The sequence below is a fragment of the Brachypodium distachyon genome, chromosome 1, assembly GCF_000005505.3.
Source record: "Brachypodium distachyon strain Bd21 chromosome 1, Brachypodium_distachyon_v3.0, whole genome shotgun sequence".
Taxonomy (NCBI): Eukaryota; Viridiplantae; Streptophyta; class Magnoliopsida; order Poales; family Poaceae; genus Brachypodium; species Brachypodium distachyon.
The window spans coordinates 17,814,853-17,833,270 of record NC_016131.3 but is presented as its reverse complement, the minus strand read 5'-3'; the positions used below and the strand labels follow the sequence as shown (position 1 = coordinate 17,833,270).

The following is an 18,418-nucleotide window of genomic DNA, read 5'->3' as shown; positions in this document are numbered from 1 at the left end:
AAGTCCTGCCAGGTGCAACGTATGTCATGACTTGTACCATATGGCTTCCGTACATATGGTACATTTTAAGCATCCATAAGCACAAACATTAAGCAAACTTAGGACAACAGAGAAGGAGCTAAGAAACAAAATTTCCAAGCCAAGGGTCACCAACTTGCAAAAATACTCAAGACTCGAGAGAAGAACAGCTCAACAAAAGGCATGCGTCTCAGCCCCCAGAAACCCACACTAAAAACAGCCATCAATGGTTTACCAGCACAGAAGAAGTAACACACAGAAATACGGAAACACAAATATATAGAAGGCACTCATATAGAAAACCTCCGCATTAACAGGTCATAACTTCCCAAAATACAGGCAAAAGAGGAGCACCGGTCAGAATGAGTTATCATCAGGTTAAGCAGAATTTGTCTTGGTCTAATAGGATGCAAGAAAACGCGGATGATTTTCAGAGATTCCTAGGAGTCCGGGGTTGGAAATAGTATTTTAGGGGAGAATAGTTTTCCTACTTTGCTGGATTGCACAAAACTTCTATGCAGCAACTGGTGTTTGCTTGGGGCCATTGAAGCGGCCAGACCTCACATTCCCATTCCCATTGTGAAGGGGTCGTTGCTGATGGTAGCCATTCCCGTTCTGATTCTGCCGGTAGCCATCCCTGTTCTGACCATAGCCGTTCCCGTTCTGATTCTGGCGATAGCCATCCCTGTTCTGACCGTAGCCGTCCCCACTCTGATTCCGACGGTATCCGTCCCCGTTCTGATTCTGACGGTATCCGTCCCCATTCTGATTCTGACGGTATCCGTCCCCGTTCTGGCGGTAGCCATTCCCTTGCTGTCCTCGACCACGGCCTGAGTACTCATTCTGATTTCTGAATTCGTTCCTCACGCTATTGCCATCACGGTAGTTACCATTGTTCATGACGCCCCCTCCCTGTCCCCTGAAGTTTTCGCCATCACGGTAGTTGTCATTTTTCACAAAGCCCGCTCCCTGGCCCCTGAAGTTGGCGCCTTCACGGTAACCTGCATTGAAGTTGTCGCCATGGTAACCCCCTCTGCCCCGAGCATTGCCATTGTTGTTCCCATGGGTGACAACACCACCAACAACTGAAAGTCAAAAACATACTTGAGATAAATGCTACATCAATTCAATCAAACCAAGTTGAAATAAAATAAGGAGCTTTCAGTGCGATATGTTTTAACTTCGTAGACTATGAAATATCACAGAAAAGCATGCAAGGCCCAATAGATCACTTGGAAGGATTGACTAACACTAAAAATAAATATGCAAGTAGGCAGAAATTGCTGTACACTAGATAACTTGTATGAGACGGCACTTAAATCTTCGATTATTGAGAGCAAGGACAAACAAGGTGGTATAATTGAGCAAGCCGGACTAAAGCTACGGAAGAAATCATTCTATCTGGGTTGCCTTATGTTGTGTGGATCAGAATGCTTGCTCACCTCGAGTTGGGGTTCGCTTCTCTTCAACATGAGACAAATTCGAGCCAAAACGAAGTGGAGATGCCTAAAAATCAAAACAAGTGTTAGTTATACAACTTACCATCTTGTAGGCACAGAAATGGTAAAACAACAATACACGGCCAGCTAACTTAAGTTGGACAAATGGATAGAACTAGTCAAACTGAAACAAAAGGCAGCAAAACATTTAACTTGTACTCCCTCCGATCCATAATAAAGTGTCTCAGATTTTGTATTCATGAACTTAGTACGAAGTTGTACTAAATCTGAGACACTTATTATGGATCGGAGGGAGTAGAAACTAAATCCAAGACAGCCATCTGGGGGAACAAACCTCAATTGCTGCATGCATAGATTCTTGAAACTCAAATTCAATAAAGCCAAAGCAAAACCCATCGAACTGCAAAACCAGCATGAAAAGGTCAGCAATCATATGATATATGGAAACCAAAACCTACAAAAAATCAACTAACCTGTTTGTGTATAACTTGTATGCCACGAGGCTTGATAGCACCAAACTTTTTGAACTCAGACGCAACCATTTCAACAGTTGCATTGAAAGGCAAGTTCTTCACAAAAACTGAATACCCTTGGTCTGCATAAAAATGGCTTGTTATAGATCAGTTCAGAAAAAAAAAACTGCCTAAGTTTTCCTTAAAAGAACATGGAGGAAACACAAACCATCAGAAACGTTTTTGTCATTTGGAGGTGCAGTATCAGTTGCATGAGTAGGTTTTGCAGGAGCAGGCACAGATTTCTCCACATTTTCAGCTCTCTTTACAGTGGGAGTTGGTTTAGGTTTAGGTTTGGTAATGGGTGCAGGCTGTGTGCTCTCCTTCATGACCTAAACATATCATGCAAGTCAGAGAAGCAAAAACATAAGCATGAAACATCTAGTTGATTATTATTCCATATTCAAACTTCAGTCAATTTAGGCAATACAATGAGTGTGGGAACTGCAAGAAAACAAGAGAAACTTACAATTGATGCATAAGACTTCTTAACAACATCCTTCTGGGCTGAAGCAGGAGGAGCAGGTGCTGCCTCAGGCGTCTTAATGACATTCTTTTCAACTTGAGAATTGTCATTTCCAAACGAATTTATGACTTTCTCCTTGGCGGAAATATTCTCTACAGATGGATTCATCACTTCATTGTTGACGGAAGTATTCTCTACAGATGACTTCATGACATCATGAGTCACAGAAGTAGTCTCTGCAGATGGATTTATGACTTCACCATTGCCAGAAATATTATCTGCAGATGGAAGATCTGGGTCCATGGTCTCCTCGACAGGTATTTCTGGTCAAAAATTGAAATGTCAACAAAAGCTATTAAAGGAAAAGTTTTTGAAGGTGAAATTCCATTACCTGGCTCAGCTGGAAAGGTGGCAAAAGCTTCATTTGTCTCGGCTGATGGCATTTCCGGAATATACCGAAGCACATCATTCAACACAAAATAGCCCCCATTTTCTTGTACAGCAAGGAAGAATGACTGGGTAAATCTATTCTTCACATCATCAGCCATAGTTAGAGACCCAGTAACCAAAATGAACACACCACCATTCTGTGATAGCTGAGTATCTACATTCTCCAGTTCTATCAAACATCCCTTGTAGTCTGTAGATAAGAAGTGTTCATTGATGTCCTGGTTAAGCAAACAGAACAAATCAGTTACATAAAATCAGGCAAGTAGGCATGCGAATATAGCTCATAAGTACCTTACTTAATTTATTACATGTCAGACAAATAAAACAAGAGAAGTGCTGGATAATTATACTAACTTGCATATGGCACATAATCTCTCTCAGCAAATGATATTACATGATTGTACATGGATGATCCATTATAAGATTACATAAAAACCATATTGACATACACATCTTTTTAGCTTTGATTAACGCAATACCACCATCACTACTACCACTACTACGAGTACGACTGCTACTACAACTACCAGTACAAGCCAAATTTACAGTCAAAATTCACTCTTGCATAGGATATGCAGAATAAGTGACATCCAGTTGTGAATTACAATGTCAAAGGCAGACGGCAGACCTCAACATGCTAACAAAAACAATAGCTAATGACAGAGCATCTACCATTGCAATCCTCAAACTATTCTAAGTAGTAAATGGTTGAAGCGAAGTCTACATCATGTATGAAAACCAAGCTCCAAAAGTTTAAAACGAGTGAACAGATATGTCCTGAATCTAACACTGTTTAGAGATCTCATAAATAATGCTAAGATCATACAATACTGCTGCTGTGCTGCACAGAACTTACATGTGTAGTGGTTACAGATGTGAATGTACCATCAGAATGTGGTCGACCAAGAAAACTTTCATCATGATAGAACTTATGGACAAGCTCTGGTGACTCATTCAAAATTCTGTAGTACTGGTGAGCAAATGCAACTCCAACCTGTAAGCGAGACCAATCATGTTAAACAATACTACTATTATTTGTAGATTACTGATAAAATGGAGAAAAACACTACCGCTTGTGGACTATGAGGACCCACAGAGTTCCCAGCTTGCGTAGCCATTGCTGCACAAGGGAAAACGTTGGTTATATCTAAAGTTTAGAGGTGAATGAATAGTATCAGAAAAAATGTAGCAACTTGAAAGCTCTAGTTAGAGTTAATCAGAAATGTTAATAATAAAAAGAATAATTTGTGGTAGAAAAATAAATTGTTGCTTAAAGATGTAAAGTTATTGGCCTAGCAAACATATATAAGCTTCTCGGTTTCAAAACACACAAACCCAAGGCAAAGGACAATGCATTCGTTTTAACTTAAGTTTCACAAATTATTGCACACTTACATAGCATATCACGGTAACCATAAAAAAAGGGCTACAAAGCACATATAAGTACATAACAATAACTATCAGATAGGAAAATGTGGATAGATCAATGGTAATTCAACTCATGATATTTAAGATTTCTCCCCACTACATACAAAAATATAACCATTTATTAAGGTGAATCAAAACTTTAGCTTATCCGACATTGAAAAGTAAATCAAATCAAGATGAAAGCTAGCTGCAACTGCTTTCTGCAGAGGAAAAGTGACCAAGGATGTAGAAAAACAACTCAAAACGACAATGCTTGAAATTTCAGATCCGGAACAGTAAGCTAGCTAGCATATGAACAAACTACACATCAAACTATCCACCGCATACAATGCACCTAAACACACTTCGTCGAGAAGGAAAACTGATGTCCCATGAAGCCAAAGCAAGATATGCCTACAGTTCAGTGCCAAGTATCAACTGATGCACTCACAATAAAAGTCTGAATTTCTCGCAAAAAGAGTCTGAATCCACACGAGTCATTAGTTTCCAATCTAACGTCCACGTAAAATATCATTAGATTTGCAGCAGTAGGATGCGGTGGTACTCTAAACTAGTCAACAAAAAAAACACTATTTTAATAGCACCAGGGAATACTCCATCGCTTACAAGCCCAGCAAGCACTTGAAACAACATGTCGAAGTGGTCATAAAAAAGTGCAAGGCTTTTCGGGTCAAGTAAACGCACAAACCCTACCAAACGCCACGATCCAGTACGAATTAACAGCGGACGCGACATTAACCTGAAACCCCCGTGAGGTCACAGCACCGCCCCGCCCCGCCCCGCATCAAACCCGACCCCTCGCATAAACCAACGAAACCCTAGAGATTTCGCGGAAACCGCACACCACGGGAAGGACGAAACCGCGCCGCGCCGCGCCGAGCGAACCAAGTCGATCGCCAGTAGGCAACCACAAAAAATAAAAGGCCTAAAAGAGGCGCGATAGAGGCGCATAGGGAGGGAGGAGAGGGATGCTACCTTGGGAGCGAATCTAGCACGAGTCGACGGCCGCCGCCGCCGCCGGCCGCGGGAGGGCGAAAACCCTAGCGGCGACGCGAGAATCAATCGCGGGTCGGAAGCGCAGCAGTTCGAGTCGATCGAGGAGGCGGTGCGAAAGAGGAGGAGGAAGGTGGCTGGAGGGGTTTATAACAGGAAGTGCGGAAGGGTTTTGCGGGTGGGGTAGCGCCGTAATAGCCACCTATGGTCACTGACTTTTGGGCCCTGCTCAACGGGTTACAGTAGGACCCGCTCGTAGGAATTGTGTTCAGAGATGGGCTCGTTCTGAGTGTGGGCTACTGGGCTCCGCCGGTCCGACCCAGGCCACGAGTCCTTACTTTTCCTGGGAACTCTTTTATTAAGACCCTGATCGAGTCGTCTTTTTTTATTAGGACTCTGCTTCTTTTTTCACATCCCGTACCCGTACTATTTGTCCTTAGTTTTTCTTTCCTACTATTTCTTAAGCAAATGAGAAATCATTATTTTTTAGTCGATGGTAACAACCTTTTGATTCAATTATTGAGATTCGTGTAAGATTAATGTAAGTCCGATGGATAAGAAAATCTTCAGGATTGCTACGATTGTCGACTGAGAAATAACTATTTTTTAAGCGACTAAGAAATAACTATTTTTTAAACGATTGAGAAATAGACACTCCTTTAGTTTTTTAGGTAAAACAAATCAATGTTGATCTGATTCTGTTGATGGCTGGAGTATATCCAAGAGAAATGCAAGTCTTTCGCGAGATAAAACCTGTCATGTGAATTAGACGCCCGTTTCTTTTATAAAAATGTGGAGTAATACACTTATCCTAAGTCAAATTTATAAAAATTTAATAAATTTTATGAAAATATATTAATATGTACAATATCAATTAAGTATAATACAAAAAAATATCATGACAGATTTAATAAAAAATGCTGTGGAATTGTAGATGTTTGTTGATTTTCTATAAACTTGATCAAATTTTAAGAAATTTGGCTTATGACAAAATTAGAACATCTTATAAGAAGAAACTGAGAAAATAGTATGCATGAACATGATTAAGAAAAATAGTTAATGATGAATTGTGTGATTCTTTTTTGCGTTCCTGTAAAATCCAACTCTTAACTAATTGAATTACCGCTGCCGTTTTCGTTAAAAAAAAGTTGAAGGATTGATATGGACCATTAAACGCCGCTTCTAGGGGTGTTCAGTGATGAACTCGATGAGGGTGGAGTCAACAATATCCTTCAGATTCCTCAAAAAAATAAATCCTTCAGAACAACGTGAGCTTGTTACTAAGGGTACTGTGGCATGTTCGACTTCTCAAGGTTTGTTGATGCTAATGCTCAGGAGCCATCTAATGGTGCTATTAATTCAGCTCAGTTTCATAGGAATGGAGAACTGATGCTTGCTGCTGGCTTGGACAAGCATCTGAGATTCCAGATTGACGGGAAGAGAAATCCCAACATCCAGAGCATACTTATCGAGGATTGTCCGGTTCACAAAGCATCCTTTCTTTCTACCAGATGGCTCCGGGGTGATCCTTTCAGGCAGGAGGAAGTTCTTCTACGGAGTACATATTTGATCTGATCAAAGCTGCTGTTAGTAAGATTGGACCCTTGACTGGACGTGAAGAATAAAGCCTGGAAAACTTTGAGATATCACCTGATTCAAAAACCATTGCAAAATAACGCAGCTCACAATCGGCAGCGGGTTCCTCTCTTTCGGACAAGCCAGCAGAAAAGTTTTGTGGTACAAGCTGCACGGCTGCACCACTATCACAACGCCTAGGAGTTACCTGGAGAACAAAACTGTGGTGCTGTGAATTTCTGCTTCGAGGAAACACATGTTATAGGTACCTTGATTCTTCTTGATCCCTTGCCGTTTTGAGTTGTCATTTCTTTATGCAAATTGTATACTACTGCGTCCCCAGGCCCAGGTAAGCCACAATCCCCATGGCCTGAACAAGAGAAGATTTGGTACTACAGAATATAGCCGATTTTCAGTTGCTGTCTAGTGTCAATTCCAGTGTTTCAGGAATAATTACATTTCTTCTATTCAGTCTTCAGCAAAACACGAAGAGTTTCATTTACTAGTAGTTAAGCTTCCTAACATAGATGTTCATATTCCGAGCTATAATTTCATTTACCAGATTGAATCAAGTGTTCCGTGAAGCTTTTCCATATTAAGAGTCAAAACTCTTCATAGCTCCAGTAACAGCTTGAGTTGCTAAAACGAAATGCGGTTTTGTTTGCTCAAGAATGACGAAGAACTCTGGATTGATTCAGCAACTGGATGGACAAAAGTTGACAAGGCATTGCTGTGCAGCTAATACTGATCAATTATTAACATCACACACTAAGGGTTCATTACAGTGCTAGCATAGTGAGTAAAAGCTAAAAGAGTCACTGAATGAACCGTTCCATCAAACTTGTACTAGTAGTTCTTCGGCACAGCCTAAACCTGAAGTGCATCAGCAATCTGGGGGCCTGGGCACAGGTTGCCACCCAGCGCACAGCTCAATCACCTCCTTGAGAGCCGGCGATGCGGTTTCCATGGTCCATTTGTCATAGTAATGCTCTGGTCTGAAGACAGTGTCTACACCTGGACCATCGATCAAGCATGACTGCGCGCCTTGCAGAAATGCATCGCCTTCCGACCTGATCCACCCGGCTGCCACTTCTTCCTTGTCACCAGCCTGCATTGAGCTATAGCTGTAAGCAAGATGTCCCTTTGCCATATATGTGTGTTAACTAGTAAAAAGATGCAACAAGTTATAAGTTGCTAGTACCTTCTCTGGCATGTATTTGAAAACCGTCTTCTTTTCTCCTGCTTGGTATATGTTAGACTGAGACACAATCTGCGCTTCGACGCTAGCACACACGGCATATATGCCCCAATTCCTGGTGTAATTGTTGTAGAGGTGGACTTTGCCGAATCGCAGGCGTGGGTGCCTCTGCCTCGTGCAGTCGAAGAAGCAATGGTGGATGGTCACCCTGATGCATCTGTCGCCGACGTGCGTGGGGTCTGCGCCAATCAGCATCGTCTTGTCATGCCTTGAGAAGTGGCATCTGTTTGTGCAATCACATTCATAGAAGAAACAACAACTAGTATTAACATACATTATTCATCAGTGTGTGCGTTCAGAGGTTATTGACAGAAATTAAGCATGTCGTATCAGAAACTCCCCAATTGAATTGAAAGGATGATGAGATAGATTACCACCTGGAGACGGTTATGTCGGTGCTCTGCCTTGTGATGTCGATGAGGCCGTCATCGTAGTCGGCGAGGGTGCATCGGTCGATCCAGATGTTGGAGGAGTTGGGCTTGATCTGTATGCCGTCGACGTCGTGGCCGCGGCCGCCCTCGAACTCGAGGTTGCAGACGATGACGTGGTGGCAGTCCCTGAGCTGGAGGCCCTTGCCGGTGAGCTTGACCCGGTGGCCGCGGCCGTCGATGGTCTTGTAGGAGGAGACCCGGAGGTAGGACTGGAGGTCGATGGTGCCGGAGACCTCGAAGACGATCCATAGCGGCTCCTTGATGCGGCACGCCTCGCGGAGTGTCCCGCACCCGTCGTCTGCAACCGCCAATTTAGTCAGTTCCTAATTCCGGACGAATAATAAAAAAATAAAAACAATTTGGTCGATTGGAAGGCGGAAACCTTGTAGGGATGTGACGTAGTAGAGGGCGCCGTGGAGGCCTCCGATGGCGTGGCAGCCGAAGCCCTCGGCGCGGGCAGCCAGCGCGCGGAGGGTGCAGTCGGCGTCGCCGTAGGGCATCTGCGTCTCCGGCGGACGGGGGATCTCCATGTGGTGCAGGAGGAGGGGGGATGAGAGCGGGAGGCGCCGTGAGATCCAGCAGCAGCAGCAGAGGAGGTCTCGAGGGGAAAGGCACAAATGGACTGCCCTACCTAATTTAGAGATTAGCGAGGCGGGCCATCTAGCTGGCTGCGGCGTGGACGGCGGTTCGCCGGTGCCATGCGCACCACATGCTCGACGAAATGCCAACACGAGACGCGCCATCTTTAGCCGGTGTCCCAGGATGGTGTGCTCCGTTGGCATCGACCAGTGCCGGTTCCTGTTCCAGACGACCCCGTTCCATGGCACGCCGGCATTCCATGTGCTGGAAGGCGTCTCCATCCCTTCCCCAGGGCCCCGGTACGCCCCACCGAGATGATGCAATGCAGCTATAGTTACTCCAACATGTTTGAGAGGACCTATCCTAACTCTGATGGCTTCGCAGTGGCGTTGAAATTTTTACAGTGCCAAACGCCTAGTGCTCCTCCTCGCGCTCGTGGCATGCTCGCTGTGGCGCGCACGGTCTGGACTGGAAGAGGAGGCCCAGGTATGCCTTCGTTCTGTCGCTCTCGCAGGAATGCATGCCTGTCCCCTCCTCCTGTCCTGTCCTGTGCATTCCTCTAGCTGTTGCCGATGAATATGCATCCCATGCAATGTTCTGGTGTCCTCTCCTGTTCGTTGCTGTGTTGCCAATCAATCTTCATGCTGTGTCATGTGCCCTGGATGATCAGGCACTGACTGAAGCACAGTTCTCGCGTTGGCTGAGGGTTCGGACGTGTCGTTGCGCCGGATAGAGGTGGTGGTTTGCTTGTACAGAGCATCCATTGAAACCATGGATGTTATGTGTCCATACGTGATTCAGTTTACTGCAAGGAGAGGAGTTAATGATTGGTCCGGGTGACGCTGTCCTCGTGCGAATGTCGGGATAGGACTGTCGTAATTTCTTTTCGATGTACTAACAGTTTGGGAACTAACTACAGGGGACCTGAAACATCGAGCTGGCGTTATCACCAATCTGGCTGGGAACACATGGTTATGGATGACAGTGTGTGATGTTCCTGGCATGCAGGAGCCCAGTGGTCCCTTCTTATCCGAAATAGATGCAGATTGGGTAAAACTATTGTTTCATGTGATCATATCTTATGAAACAACAATAGCTTGTGTAGTCAAGAAAAGGAACATGGTCAAGATTGATATAAGAGTACAACTGATTTTCAGTTGCTTGGTTTGTCTAGTGTCAAAGTCAGCCGGAAATAGTGTTCTGGGAATTCTTCTATAGGATTCAGTCTTCAGCAAAATATAAAGGGTTGCATTTACTAGTAGTTAAGCTTCCTTATAGTCGTATTCAGTTTATACTACTGAAAGGCAGCTACCTACGTAGTTTCCATTGCCCAATTTGCGTCTTCTTTGCAGCCTTACGGCCTATGACCTCGTCAATAAAGTCCCTGAACCTGAAGATGGATCTTTCGATGTCCAAAACCATGACTTGTAGCTCACCTTCACAGCTCCCCCAATCTTTCATGTCATACAATCAATCCTCAGCCAACAGCATGTTTTCGTCCTCATCCTCTCCTGCTCATTCTGCTGCTGTGCTCTCGGACAGGAGTGAGCCTGTCAACATCTCAGCACAACTCCTTGAAAAGTCTCCATGCAATGTCTTGGTGTCCTCTACTGTTCGTTGCTCTGTTTCCAAACAATCTTTATGCTGTGTCATGTGTCCTGGGTGATCTGGCACTGACTGTAGTACAGTTCTCTCGTTGAGTGGGAGTTCAAACGTTTTGTTCCGCTGAGTAGAGGTGGTGCTTTGCCTTGTACAGAGCCTCCATTGCAACCTATGGATGCTATATTCATATATGAAGTTTACTGCGAGGAGTAGAGTTAATGATTTGTTTCTGTGATGCTGTCCTCGTGCGAATGTCGGGCTAGGAGGACTGTTGTAGAATTTCTTTTCAATATACAAACAGTTCGGGAACTAACTACAGGGGGCTGAAACATAGATTTGGCGTTATCACCAATCTGCCTGGGAACATATTGTTATCAATAACAGTGTACGATGTTCCTAACATGCAGGTGCCAAATGGTCCCTTCTTATCTAAAATTGATGCAGACCAGGTAAAACTATTGCTTCATGTGATTATATCATATGAAACAAAAAATAGCTTCTGTAGTCAAGAAAAGGAACATGCTCTGCTCAAAGTAACATCTAAGAGAAGATAGTTGATTTTCAGCCGTTTGCTTTGTGTAGTGTCAATGTTAGCCGAGACTAGTGTTCAGGGAATAATTATATTTCTTCTATATAATTCAGTCTTCAGCAAAATACAGAGGGTTACATTTACTAGCGGCTAAGTTTCCTAAGGGAAACAACTATTGCCAATCATGTTCAGTTTATACTACTGAAAGACAGCTGCCTACGCAACCGCCATTGCCCAGTTCTCATCTTCTCTGTAGCCTCACCGCCTATGACCTCATCAATAAGGTCCCTGAAGATGGATCTTTCGATTTCCAAAACCATGCCTTGTAGCTCACCTTCAGAGCTTCCCCAATCTTTCATGTCATACAAAGCATCCTCAGCCAACAGCATGTTTTCTTCCTCATCCTCTTCGGAACATTTTGCCGACGAGCTCTCGGATATAAGTCTGTCAACCTCTGGGCATAATTCCTTGAAAAGGCGCCACCCACTTAACTTCCTCGATCGAATAAGTTTTGCCATTCCACTTGCAGAGCTATAGATGGTCATTTTCTGAGCTATAATCTCATTTACCAGATCGAATACAAGTCTTCTATGAAGTTTTTCTGTGTTGGGATCAGAACTCTTCATAGCTCCATTAACAGCTTGACTTGCTGAAACGAAGTGCGGCTTTGTTTGCTCAAGAATGAGGAACAGCTCCGGATTGATCGGGCAACTGGATGGAGAAAGTTGACCTGGCATTGCTGCAAAGCTAAGTTCCTTATGCAGAAGACCAGATGCTAAGAGTATCTCGTAGATATACTGGTGATCTTTCGTGTTTGCTGCTTCATCGTTCATCGATTGCAATTGCTCAAGTTTCTGAATGAGTGCTTCCAAATTTTCCGGTTTGATCTGGCTGACTTCACTGCTTGTTTTCGACTGCGGCGTGTCCGGCAGGCTATTTGGATTCCAGCACTCGTCTGAAGTATGTGTCTCGCCATCTGAAAAATCAGCAAAAGATGTACAAATATTTAGAAACCACTGTTTAAAACAACTGCTGAAAAATAATGCATCATGCAGAAGTACATTATTTGCTGTCAGACAATACAACTGAATAAGACATCTACATGGATCAGACAGCAGATATAAATCACTATCTGTCCACATATTCATTGGATCACACACACTAGGCGTATTCATAGAGGGAACACTGGTGGGCACATCTATAGTAGCAATGTGTATAGCCACCAAAGGACATGCATCATGCTGCTGCATAATCAAGTGCAACATGTGGGGCTTGCGATGATAGCACTGTTCAGCACCAGCACATCAGCTGCAACTATCAATATGCTGTGGTTCCTCCCAATCGCAGGACCACGAGCTACCTGGTAGCTTTTATTGCAGATTATCTGTCACTAGCTGCATCGCTATGCTTACAGCTAACTATGCTTGTCCTTTGTATAGCACTGTGGGCTTCTGAATTGAATGGGACTAAATAGTAGTAGGATCTATCATGCCATTGATCTTACAGTTGGTGGCTATCGACTTTCAAAAGTTTGGTGGTTAGCTTATGCAAAGTAATGCAGGTAGCTGTTCAGAAGGGGGGAAATGCAAGAAATCGGATTGCTAGATCAATTTCTCACCTTTGAATGAATCCGAGATACTTTTATGGTAGAAGGATGCGTCGAGTACGGAGACGGGGCTCGGGGCATTCTCCAATGAATGAATCTTTTGGTCTGAACCCACAAATACAGAAGGGTTCTGCAGAAAATGAGAATTTTCATTCGTTAGTAATAAATAACAAGCATATTGATATTAAAAATGTTTACGGTTGGCTTGGTTTTTTCATGTATGGAGATTATCTGTCAATGTGTACCTTTTGACATGGTGTTGCAGCATTATAGTTTGGTGGAATGATCGATGAGCTGATAACTGGAGGCTTTTGACAATCCATTATACTAACGTCAACCTGCTTCGCCAAGCTGATCCTCCTTCCTGGACTCTGAGAGACCTCATTGTCACGGTTGCTTTTCACTTGAGAGGCCTTTGGTCTTGGTCTTCCTCTTGGGGAGGTTGATTCATTTGACTTCTTGCTTGGAGACTTTGGTGAGACTGGGGGACGAGACCGCCTTTCTGACTCTGCCTTCCTCTGTACCAGCCTGGGACTTGATGAGCCTGTGGGCCTTGGTGAGCTTGCGCTACTTGCAGATTCGTCAGACTTGGATTGAGTCCTTGCAATGCGAGACTGGATCTTATCATTTGTGATGGCTTCAGTCTTGTCGGTGAAGGATGAATCTCTGGGCTGCAGTTTCCTGAGGCCTCTTAGCCCTGCAGGGGGAGTAGCTGAGAGCCCAGGCTTCTCACTGGTTCTTGCTGGCTTGATGACCACTATGGGAGACTGGAAGCTTCTGGAACTGGTGGTGACTAGATCCTCTTCTTGTCTCTGAACAGCCACTGATCCGCCATCACCATCGTTGTTCTGATACTTCGCATCTTTTGCATGCAATGCACCCAGAATTCTGAGAGCTCTGAAGTCCTTGTTGCACTCCGAGAACTCGAGCCCCCCGAGCCTTCTCTCTATATCGGCATAGAGAGACGCGGTTCTTGGCCTCACCACGTTGTCCCCGCATTGCAAAGGCTTGCTGTTGGTGACGCTGACACCTCTCTCCTGCTGCCTCCAGGGAGCGGCTTCGGTTAGAATTCTTGGAGAAGGCTTTGCTTTCAGTACTGAAGGCTCGTTCCTCGGCAGCGGCACACACAGTTCCGGGCAGGCACTCCTCGGCGAGCGTGATGGATGCTCGTTCCGACTTGCTTGCGCTACCGGTCTTGGTGATCTTGCAGGCTCATAGCTATCAGTGACCAGAATGCCTGTAGCATCTGGTGCTTCTTCCAGCCCCATGAGCTTGGCGATGACACTGTTGGCCCGCCTGTGGCTCGGGGAGTCTTGAGGCTTCAGAGTATCCAGGAGAGAGTCATCGGTTCTCCTGTAATTATTGTAGTTCTTTAGCCGTGAACTCGGGCTCAGAGATTCTTTCCTGCTGTCCAAGGACAGTCTAGGAATCTCTTTGGTCCTTGTGGAAGAATGCTTCTTGGCTTCTTGGGTTTCAGCTGGCCGTAGGAGCCGCCGATCGTCGCATGAGAAGCGCGACTGCTCCTGGAGACGCCTGCTGGACTCGGTGACGTTCACAGGGACCTTGGTGCTCCTGTCGATGCTGATGACGTAGGTTCCGTCCATTGATTTGGACAGCAGCAATGGCCTCGGTGAGTCTTTGTACTGCAAATTTCTCCTAGAATCCTTCGCGGAAGTCTTGACAATTAGCCCTCCGGAGTCGCGGTTGATGGAGTCCTTCACGACATCTCTGAAACCGTTCGGTTGTCCTGACTTTGTGTCCATGTCAGCACCCTTCAGATCTGGTGAGATCTTCGGTGGAAGCTGCACAAAGAGCTCCTCATTGATGTATGGGAGCTCCTGTTGAACTGATTTGCTGCCATCGATTGAGGAGAAGGATGAGCACGAAGAGGAAGAACAAGAAGCTCTTGATGACTCGATTGAAAGGCTACTGTTCTCTGTCATGCTTTTGCTGAATGTTTTATCCTGCAAAACAAATCCATTGGTTAGAGCCCTCTCCTTGATTTTTCCAAAATATACTTTTTATGCATGCATATATTTGTTTTCCTGACATAAAAATGTTGAGCTAGCCCGGATAGGGAAATTACCAGAATGATCTTTGAGGCACTTGAGCTCTGCACGGGAACATTGCTGCCGCCTTTTGGTGGAGTACGGCCTGGACAAAATAAGACGATATCAGAATAATAGTAACCTAAATTTTAAACAAAGAGAATAGAGCAATTTGTCATGTAATCCTGATAATACAAAACGGATGGATTTGATGGGGGAAAGGTGGAGAGTTCTTTTCTTCTATTCACCAGTAATATTACATGATTGGAGATTTTATAATCGATTGTTAACCTGTCATCTTCAGTTAACCCATCATCAGAAGAATGGATTCTTTTAATCAAATGTTCAGCTGTCATATTCAGTTTCATCACAAATACGAAATTTTAGTAACCGACTGTTCAGATGTCCTCTTCAGTCAGTGAAAATAGTCATGCCAGTTCTGGACATCAAGTCCACATAATTAGCTATCATTAGGCCGATGCCTTGGCGTGGCAGTGCTAAAAGTAGTCAGCGCTGTCACAGTACGTTCTCAAGGAAACGCTTTTATGATCAGACCTACTACAAATACAAGCTGTCTTGTTTTTACTGTTTATATATTCACACTGCTTCAGTTTCAGTTTTAGATGTTCTCCTTACAGAAGTAAACTCTTCTGAGCTTTTGGCTTGTGTCTCTTGTCAGTAGAAGAAAACACCAAACGAAATCAGGACCTCTGCCATTTCTCAGAACTTATTTCCAAGAATCAACTTTACCATTCTACAAAGAGGAAATTTCTAGTACTCCTACTATTTTTACTGTTTTACTAAGCAAAGGCATATGGTTTATTTTACTGAACCTCTTCCCAACTGTCCATGTTACCGAACTCCGAACGGTAGTCTGAAAGGACTTGTGTTCAGCCAACACAGGAAGCAATCTCTCTGGCAAGAAAAGAAAACCCACCTAACTTTCTGATATCTAGTCAACGATACCAGAACGAGTTGCAGCTAGCAGTTCAGTTAAAAACTCGGAGAGAATCCTTGAAACTAGAGATAAAAAACGTAACCGAGAGGAGGTGAAAAAAAAAAATACAGAGATTATTATGCTAGAACTTGAGAGTTGACACACACTTAAACGCAGCAGCTCGAAACCAATGCGAAAATGAAAGCAAACAAGGCAGGAAGGCAATGGAGTTGTAGTTAGTTACCTGGGGGCAGCTGCCTCTTGTGCTGCTGTGGTTGTCTCCGGCCGCCGGAGCCGGAGCCGGAGCCGGCGGTGGCGGCGTCGCGGCGGGCGGTGAGCATGCGGCGGCGGTCGAAGATCTGGAAGATGCCGGCCATGCAGCCCATCTGGCGGTCCAGCCCCGGCATGTCGTCGGAGAAGGCGGCGCCGAGCACCGCTCTCCTCGCCGCCGGCATCGGTCCGTAAACTCGGGGTAGCTCCAAAACGCCGGACGCCCCAAGACCAACACTTCACATTCACGGATTCACCGCCAAACCGACCAAGGGCAGAGCAGGAGAACGTTCGGAGAATCGGAGAGCAGAGAAGAGGCTGAGCTGAGCAAGGAAGGAAGGAAGGAAGGAAGACTGCGAGAAGCAGCAGACGCAAGAGGCCGGGTAGTAGTACAGATATAGAAGGAAGTCCCACCCACGCTCGAGTCTGCTGTGGTATTGGGATGCGTGTGAGTGAGTTCAGAGGAATGTTATCATTGCCGCGTCACTCGCGCGAAGCAGGCTCGGTTCTCGTGAAGACGGACGGGGGCGTGTGTGTGTATGGAGAAGGGAACGAACGAGAAGAGGAGGGGGGCCTCGTCCCGGGGATTTAAGAGTCTCCGCTGGTGGCTGGCTGGCTGCGTTTGTTTGGAACTTTAGTTTTTGTTTGTGCTATGGGGCGGGCGGGCTGCTGAAATAATAAAAGAGAGGGTGTGGTGGGGTGGGGGCATAGCATGGGGTGTTTCGGGGGGGCCGTGGCCTGTGGGTCAAGGACTCGATGCAGGCCGTGCCGGTGTCGCTGGTCCTGCGTGTGCGCCCCGCCCGCCCGTCCCAATTCACAAGGCCATGTGCGCTGCTTTGCTGGGGACGGCCTAGCTGCTGCTGCTGATCATTCTGCATTTGCGCGAACGAACCGGCATGTGATTCCTGTCAGACCGCACACACCACAGGAGCTTTTTCCTTTCGATCGATCCCCCCAGGAAAACAAACGCCGGCCGGGCCACGGCGGCCGGCGTTTTAACTCCCGGCTCGGCTGGAATGTAATCCAGCCTGCATGCATGCAACCACTGGCAAGGGCGCGCCCGACCGCGCACCGTGTCCAGCTCCGGCGCTGGTCCTGGCCAGGCCTGACCTGGGCATACATATCACGTACGTACCGTTATTATTCATGCATGGCTGATGGCTTCATATGAAGTGATGTCGTTGTTGCTGTGGCGAGTTCGACCTGTGGCCTGGCCTAGCTCTCTCGGCGGATCGACAGCTCACGGGTGGCCCAGGCTCGGTCGGCCGTGCCGCGCTGCCACGCAAACTTGGCCAGGATGACGATGGGAAGAAAGCCGGGATGACGATCGAGATAGAAGCCCGGGCCCCGGCCGGCCGGCGCAAGTATGTATGTACGTACGTACGCGTATACACGGATCCGGCTACGTACAAGGATGTCGGCCAACTTGCATGCTCGCATATATATACGCATGTGGGATCGATACGAACGTATCTACGATTATACCGCCGGTTTGGCGCCCGTATCCGTGTGCGCGATTCAGCGTACGCGGCTGTACGTGACAGCGACACACACGCACTGCGTAAAGGAGAGACACTGGGGCCGAAGGAGGGCGTAGCAAGCTAGCTACATTCACTTACGGCTCGTTTGGCATTCTCGTTTCATTTCATTTGGTCCAAACGAAATGAAATCTAATTTTTTGGTAGGATTTTATTTGGTTGAATTTGAATTTCGGATTAAAAATCATGTTTGCCTATCACATGGATTTGTAGAGTTAGAGACAATTTCAGAGAAATGATGGCTCCTAGAGAGAAATCGAGGTTAGTTGTATTGTGATTTCATGGAATTGCAAATTGAATTCACGTAGTCAATCCCGTGCCAACCAAACAAGTTAGTTTTTAGAATTCAAAATGAATTCCACAATTCTAATCCTATCGTGGTGGTGCCACGGCAGATGCCATAGGATGGCTTAACTTGGGACCGATGGACGAAGGAGGAACCGGAGGAGGGAGGACGTGAAGGGAAACACGCACAAATCACACAAGCACAAACGGATCTACCCAGGTTCGGAGACCTCTTGCAGAGGTAAGACTTCTACTCCTGCTTTGTTGTATTAGCCGAGATAGGCAAACTCAACAAATGCGCTCCTTGAGCTGTATTCTTGAAGAAGAAGAAGAAAGGGAAATCCTAATTGTCTAAGTGCACCCTCTTCCTTTCTTACAGAGGGGTAAGATTCTATTTATAGGCCGCCCATGTCACATTGACATGCGAGCCAAG

General features: G+C 45.5%; 3 protein-coding genes and 1 long non-coding RNA gene across 4 annotated transcripts; 1 reads left to right on the top strand and 3 right to left on the bottom strand.

The window, feature by feature from the left end:
• Positions 1-280: 280 nt before the first annotated feature.
• Positions 281-5,468, bottom strand: LOC100824546 (putative G3BP-like protein). Its single transcript, XM_010237588.3, has 10 exons — positions 5,310-5,468; positions 3,977-4,026; positions 3,763-3,900; positions 2,848-3,124; positions 2,460-2,779; positions 2,160-2,322; positions 1,952-2,073; positions 1,813-1,878; positions 1,461-1,524; positions 281-1,103 (listed from the first exon to the last, which is right to left on the bottom strand). Exons 2-10 carry the CDS (start codon positions 4,022-4,024, stop codon positions 532-534), a joined length of 1,770 nt encoding a protein of 589 aa, XP_010235890.1. The 5' UTR covers positions 4,025-4,026; positions 5,310-5,468; the 3' UTR covers positions 281-531.
• Positions 5,469-7,574: 2,106 nt separating this feature from the next.
• Positions 7,575-9,440, bottom strand: LOC100841005 (probable pectate lyase 4). The gene is made up of 4 exons (XM_003562693.4): positions 8,974-9,440; positions 8,538-8,889; positions 8,104-8,383; positions 7,575-8,010 (listed from the first exon to the last, which is right to left on the bottom strand). The coding sequence occupies exons 1-4, from the start codon at positions 9,371-9,373 to the stop codon at positions 7,786-7,788; spliced, it is 1,257 nt and encodes a 418-aa protein (XP_003562741.4). The 5' UTR covers positions 9,374-9,440; the 3' UTR covers positions 7,575-7,785.
• Positions 9,343-11,503, top strand: LOC112269739. Its single transcript, XR_002961677.1, has 2 exons — positions 9,343-9,469; positions 9,555-11,503. It is a non-coding gene; the product is annotated as an uncharacterized LOC112269739 (long non-coding RNA).
• On the bottom strand, positions 11,374-16,803 carry LOC100840496 (protein LONGIFOLIA 1). Its single transcript, XM_003562691.4, has 5 exons — positions 16,137-16,803; positions 14,994-15,061; positions 13,153-14,871; positions 12,920-13,037; positions 11,374-12,277 (listed from the first exon to the last, which is right to left on the bottom strand). The coding sequence occupies exons 1-5, from the start codon at positions 16,345-16,347 to the stop codon at positions 11,490-11,492; spliced, it is 2,904 nt and encodes a 967-aa protein (XP_003562739.1). The 5' UTR covers positions 16,348-16,803; the 3' UTR covers positions 11,374-11,489.
• Positions 16,804-18,418: the final 1,615 nt, after the last annotated feature.

Coding starts and splice junctions, on each gene's coding strand:
- LOC100824546 (XM_010237588.3), bottom strand. CDS start 4,024: ATGGCTACGCAAGCTGGGAACTCTGTGGGTCCTCATAGTCCACAAGCG. Junction 3,125..3,762: donor CATCTGTAACCACTACACAT/GTAAGTTCTGTG, acceptor TTGCTTAACCAG/GACATCAATGAACACTTCTT. Junction 2,780..2,847: donor CACCTTTCCAGCTGAGCCAG/GTAATGGAATTT, acceptor ATTTTTGACCAG/AAATACCTGTCGAGGAGACC.
- LOC100841005 (XM_003562693.4), bottom strand. CDS start 9,373: ATGCCAACGGAGCACACCATCCTGGGACACCGGCTAAAGATGGCGCGT. Junction 8,384..8,537: donor ACCGACATAACCGTCTCCAG/GTGGTAATCTAT, acceptor TTGCACAAACAG/ATGCCACTTCTCAAGGCATG. Junction 8,011..8,103: donor TCAAATACATGCCAGAGAAG/GTACTAGCAACT, acceptor AGCTCAATGCAG/GCTGGTGACAAGGAAGAAGT.
- LOC100840496 (XM_003562691.4), bottom strand. CDS start 16,347: ATGCCGGCGGCGAGGAGAGCGGTGCTCGGCGCCGCCTTCTCCGACGAC. Junction 15,062..16,136: donor CAAGAGGCAGCTGCCCCCAG/GTAACTAACTAC, acceptor TATTTTGTCCAG/GCCGTACTCCACCAAAAGGC. Junction 13,038..13,152: donor CTGCAACACCATGTCAAAAG/GTACACATTGAC, acceptor CATTTTCTGCAG/AACCCTTCTGTATTTGTGGG.